General features: G+C 37.0%; 1 protein-coding gene across 1 annotated transcript; it reads left to right on the forward strand.

Annotated features, from left to right (window-relative positions):
- The first annotated feature begins 4652 nt into the window (after window positions 1-4652).
- On the forward strand, window positions 4653-5252 carry LOC141637439 (uncharacterized). Its single transcript, XM_074446917.1, has one exon. It carries the CDS (start codon window positions 4653-4655, stop codon window positions 5250-5252), a length of 600 nt encoding a protein of 199 aa, XP_074303018.1.
- The last annotated feature ends 286 nt before the right edge of the window (window positions 5253-5538 follow it).

Below are 5538 nucleotides of genomic sequence, written 5' to 3' on the forward strand. Positions count from 1 at the left end.
CCATTGGTCCTTGTTCATTAGTGAATCATTTGTCCTTGTTCATTAGTCCTTTTAACTCGTTGTGTGAATCATTTGTCCTTGTTCATTAGTCCTTGTGACTCCTTGTGTGAACCATTCGTTCTTGTTCATTAGTCATTGTGACTAGTTGTGTGAATCATTTTCCCTAGTTCATTAGTCATTGTAACTTGTTGTTTGAATCATTTGTCCTTGTTAATTAGTCCTTGTGACTCGTTGTGTGAACCATTGGTCCTTGTTAATTAGTTATTGTGACTCGTTGTGTGAATCACTTGTTCCAGTTTATTAGTCATTCTGAATCGTTATGTAAATCATTTGCCCTTGTTAATTAGTCCTTGTTACTCGTTGTGTGAACCATTTGTCCTTGTTCATTAGTCGTTGTGACTCGTTGTATGAATCGTTTTTCCTTGTTCATTAGTCATTGTGACTCGTTGTATGAATCATTTGTCCTTTTTAATTAGTCCTTGTGACTCGTTGTATGAATCATTTGTCCTTGTTAATTACTCCCTTTGACTCGTAGTGTGAATCATTTAACCTTGTTAATTAGTCATTGTGACTCGTTATGTGAACCATTGGTCCTTGTTCATTAGTCATTGTGACTCGTTGTGTGAATCATTTGCCCTTGTTAATTAGTCATTGTGACTCTTTATGTGAACCATTGGTCCTTGTTCATTAGTCATTGTGACTCCTTGTATGAATCATTTGTCCTTGTTAATTTGTCCTTGTGACTCGTTGTGTTAATCTTTTTTCCTTGTTATTTAGTCCTTGTGACTCGTTGTGTGAACCATTTGTCCTTGTTCATTAGTCACTGTGACTCGTTGTGTGAATTATTTGTCCTAAGTCATTAGTCCTTGTGACTCGTTGTGTGAATCATTTCTCCTATTTTATTAGTCCTTGTGACTCGTTGTGTGAATCATTTATCCTTGGTAATTAATCCCTTTGACTCGTTGTGTGAATCATTTGTCCTTGTTAAATAGTCCCTTAAACTAGTTGTGTGAATCATTTGTCCTTGTTAATTAGTCCTTGTGACTCGTTGTGTTAACCATTTGTCCTTCTTAATTAGTCTTTGTGACTCGTTGTGTGAACCATTTGTCCTTGTTCATTAGACATTGTGACTCGTTGTGTTAATCATTTGTCCTTGTTAATTAGTCATTGTGACTCGTTATGTGAACCATTGGTCCTTGTTCATTAGTCATTGTGACTAGTTGTATGAATCACTTGTTCTAGTTCATTAGTCGTTGTGACTCGTTGTGTTAATCATTTGTCCTTGTTAATTATTCCATGTGACTCATTGTGTAAACCATTTGTCCTTGTTCATTAGTCATTGTGACTCATTGTGTGAATCATTTATCCTAATTCATTAGTCCTTGTGACTCGTTGTGTGAATCATTTGTCCTATTTTATTAGTCCTTGTGACTCGTTGTGTGAATCATTTGTCCTTGGTAATTAGTCCCTTTGACTCGTTGTGTGACTCATTTGTCCTTGTTAATTAGTCCCTTTGACTCGTTGTGTGAATCATTTGTCCTTGCTAATTAGTCCTTGTGACTCATTGTGTTAACCATTTGTCCTTGTTAATTAGTCATTGTGACTCATTGTGTGAACCATTGGTCCTTGTTCATTAGTCATTGTGACTCTTTGTGTGAATCACTTGTTCTAGTTCATTAGTCATTGTGACTCGTTATGTAAATCATTTATCCTTGTTAATTAATCCTTGTGGCTCGTTGTGTTGACCATTTCTCCTTGTTCATTAGTCATTGTGACTCGTTGTGTGAATCATTTGTCTTTGTTAACTAGTCCTTGTGAGTCGTTGTGTGAATCATTTGTCCTTGTTCATTAGTCCTTGTGACTCCTTGTGCGAACCATTCGTTCTTATTCATTAGTCATTGTGACTAGTTGTGTGAATCATTTTCCCTAGTTCATTAGTCATTGTAACTTGTTGTTTGAATCATTTGTCCTTGTTAATTAGTCCTTGTGACTCGTTGTGTGAACCACTGGTCCTTGTTAATTAGTTATTGTGACTTGTTGTGTGAATCACATGTTTCAGTTTATTAGTCATTGTGGCTCGTTATGTAAATCATTTGCCCTTGTTAATTAGTCCTTGTGACTCGTTGTGTGAACCATTTGTCCTTGTTCATTAGTCGTTGTGACTCGTTGTATGAATCATTTTTCCTTGTTCATTAGTCATTGTGACTCGTTGTATGAATCATTTGTCCTTTTTAATTAGTCCTTGTGACTCGTTGTATGAATCATTTGTCCTTGTTAATTACTCCCTTTGACTCGTAGTGTGAAGCATTTGTCCTTATTAATTAGTCATTGTGACTCGCTATGTGAACCATTGGTCCTTGTTCATTAGTCATTGTGAGTCGTTGTGTGAATCACTTGTTCTAGATCATTAGTCATTGTGACTCCTTGTCTGAATCATTTGTCCTTGTTAATTAGTCCTTGTGACTCGTTGTGTTAATCATTTTTCCTTGTTAATTAGTCATTGTGACTCATTGGGTGAATCATTTATCCTAATTCATTAGTCCTTGTGACTCGTTGTGTGAATCATTTGTCCTATTTTATTAGTCCTTGTGACTCGTTGTGTGAATCATTTGTCCTTGTTAATTAGTCCCTTTGACTCGTTATGTGAATCATTTGTCCTTGTTAATTAATCCTTGTGGCTCGTTGTGTTGACCATTTCTCCTTGTTCATTAGTCATTGTGACTCGTTGTGTGAATCATTTGTCTTTGTTAATTAGTCCTTGTAACTCGTTGTGTGAATCATTTGTCCTTGTTCATTAGTCCTTGTGACTCCTTGTGTGAACCATTCGTTCTTGTTCATTAGTCATTATGACTAGTTGTGTGAATCATTTTCCCTAATTCATTAGTCATTGTAACTTGTTGTTTGAATCATTTGTCCTTGTTAATTAGTCCTTGTGACTCGTTGTGTGAACCATTGGTCCTTGTTAATTAGTTATTGTGACTCGTTGTGTGAATCACTTGTTCCAGTTTATTAGTCATTGTGAATCGTTATGTAAATCATTTGCCCTTGTTAATTAGTCCTTGTTACTCGTTGTGTGAACCATTTGTCCTTGTTCATTAGTCGTTGTGACTCGTTGTATGAATCATTTTTCCTTGTTCATTAGTCATTGTGACTCGTTGTATGAATCATTTGTCCTTTTTAATTAGTCCTTGTGACTCGTTGTATGAATCATTTGTCCTTGTTAATTACTCCCTTTGACTCGTAGTGTGAATTATTTAACCTTGTTAATTAGTCATTGTGACACGTTATGTGAACCATTGGTCCTTGTTCATTAGTCATTGTGACTTGTTGTGTGAATCACTTGTTCTACTTCATTAGTCATTGTGACTCCTTGTATGAATCATTTGTCCTTGTTAATTTGTCCTTGTGACTCGTTGTGTTTATCTTTTTTCCTTGTTATTTAGTCCTTGTGACTCGTTGTGTGAACCATTTGTCCTTGTTCATTAGTCATTGTGACTCGTTGTGTGAATTATTTGTCCTAATTCATTAGTCCTTGTGACTCGTTGTGTGAATCATTTCTCCTATTTTATTAGTCCTTGTGACTCGTTGTGTGAATCATTTATTGATGCAGGAGCATACTCGGAGGATAAATCAAATGGTAAAAGGATTCGGGTTTGTTCCAACGGGCAAGATTATGCTAAAATGTGGTTTGCATCAAGACATCAAGAAGCTCAAAACCGGCCACATAGCTGCTGGACACGGTTACCTAGGATGGTTAGGATACACGGTTTCCTAACTCGTGTAGGAATATTAAATTAGTTTAATTACTATTTCCAATAAAGTTAGGAAATGCTAGATTTTCCTAATCCTAGTTTAATTAGAATACCCTAAAATCTGATTGTATTCTAGTTATTAGTATTTTAATTACTTTCCTAGTTAGTTTAGGAAAGGGGAATAATTTTCCTAGTTAGTTTAGGGAAGGAGTAGATAGCTTGAGGAGCAAGCTAAGGAATTAGATCTCGAGTCGGATTTCTGACATCGAGTAGAATTAGGAAAGATAGCTTATTAATCAAGCTAAGTAGAAGTATAAATAAGGACCGTGTATGACATTGTTCAACACGTGAGATTCAGAATTTTAATAGAAGTTTCCATTGTGAACTTTGTTTTGATTAGGCTTGCGAGTTTAGTCTTTAATCTTCCTTGCGAGGTTGTTTGTGAGTGTTTCGAGTTCGTACCTTGCGAGGCGGAGAGCAAGATTCACCCTACTATCCAGGTTACATCCAAATTCACGAAATATACAGTACAACAAACACAATTCCGCTGCCAATTTACCCATTACATCTACAAACATACACGAATTTATCCTATCCTGAGAACGAACAGTCTGTCGCACTGTTTAATCACGTTTGTTCATACAGTTTTACATCAAATTGGTTACCAGAGCTAAGTTCAGATTTATTCCTTAATAGATCTGTCTTGGGACGTTGCTAATCATGGTTAAAGACGGTGAAGAAGGTCCGAAAACATGGGAAGATGGTCATAACGAGCTGAAGTTGGAGATGGCTCAGATGGCTTATGTGTTAAAAAATATAGCAAGCATGTTGAAGGCTAAAGAGAAGAAAAAAGAATCGGACACCCCATCCGAATCTGAAGAAGAGGACGAGCAGCCAAAGATGAAGTCAAAAAATAAGAACGATGATGATCGGGGTTTAAAACTCGATATTCCTGACTTTGATGGCGAGATGGATCCGGAAAAATTTCTGGATTGGGTAAGACAAGCTGAAAGGGTTTTCGAGTATAAAGAGTATGATGACAAGAAGCAATTTAAAGTTGCAATCTTGAAACTTACAAAGTATGCATCTTTATGGTACGAGAACTTAAAGAAGCAAAGAAAGAAAGAAGGTAAAGCAAAGATCGAATCTTGGCTGAAATTAAAGAAGCATCTCCTGAAACGGTTCGTGCCAAAGGACTATGAACAAGATAACTACTTAAAGCTCCAATCTTTAGAGCAAGAAAGTATGTCCGTGACTGATTATATCAAAGAATTCGAAAAGATGTCAATCGTGTGCGATCTTGAGGAGAAAGAAGACCTAAGAGTGGCGAGATTTGTCAAGGGCCTAACACCCGCGCTTGCTAAAAGAGTCGAGATCCAGAATTATGAAGGTTTTAATGATGTGTGCCGATTAGCATTGAAGTTCGAAAAACATGATAAGGCACAAAAACCTCATGCGTATTCGAAAGGGACGAGCTCTTATTCAATGTCAAAGAACTAGCGAGTCCAAGGATATCCAAGCGTAAGACGTGAAGGACAAGGGAAAGAGCGTGATCGTGGAATCTAAAAGTGCTAGTTCAAGACGGTGTTTCAAGTGCCAAGGATATGGACACATAGCAAGTGAATGTCCGCAAAAGAGAGCCCTTACAATACACGAGTTAAGCGAGATGGTACCTTGTTTTGTTCTACCGAACAGTCCAAAAGACTGTCCAATCCAGCACAAAGAAGCAAAAGAGGAAGGTGAGTCTGTCACATACGATGTTGAGCCAATGATGAGTGACGATGAC

Source organism: Silene latifolia, unplaced genomic scaffold, assembly GCF_048544455.1.
Source record: "Silene latifolia isolate original U9 population unplaced genomic scaffold, ASM4854445v1 scaffold_112, whole genome shotgun sequence".
NCBI classification, from domain to species: domain Eukaryota; kingdom Viridiplantae; phylum Streptophyta; class Magnoliopsida; order Caryophyllales; family Caryophyllaceae; genus Silene; species Silene latifolia.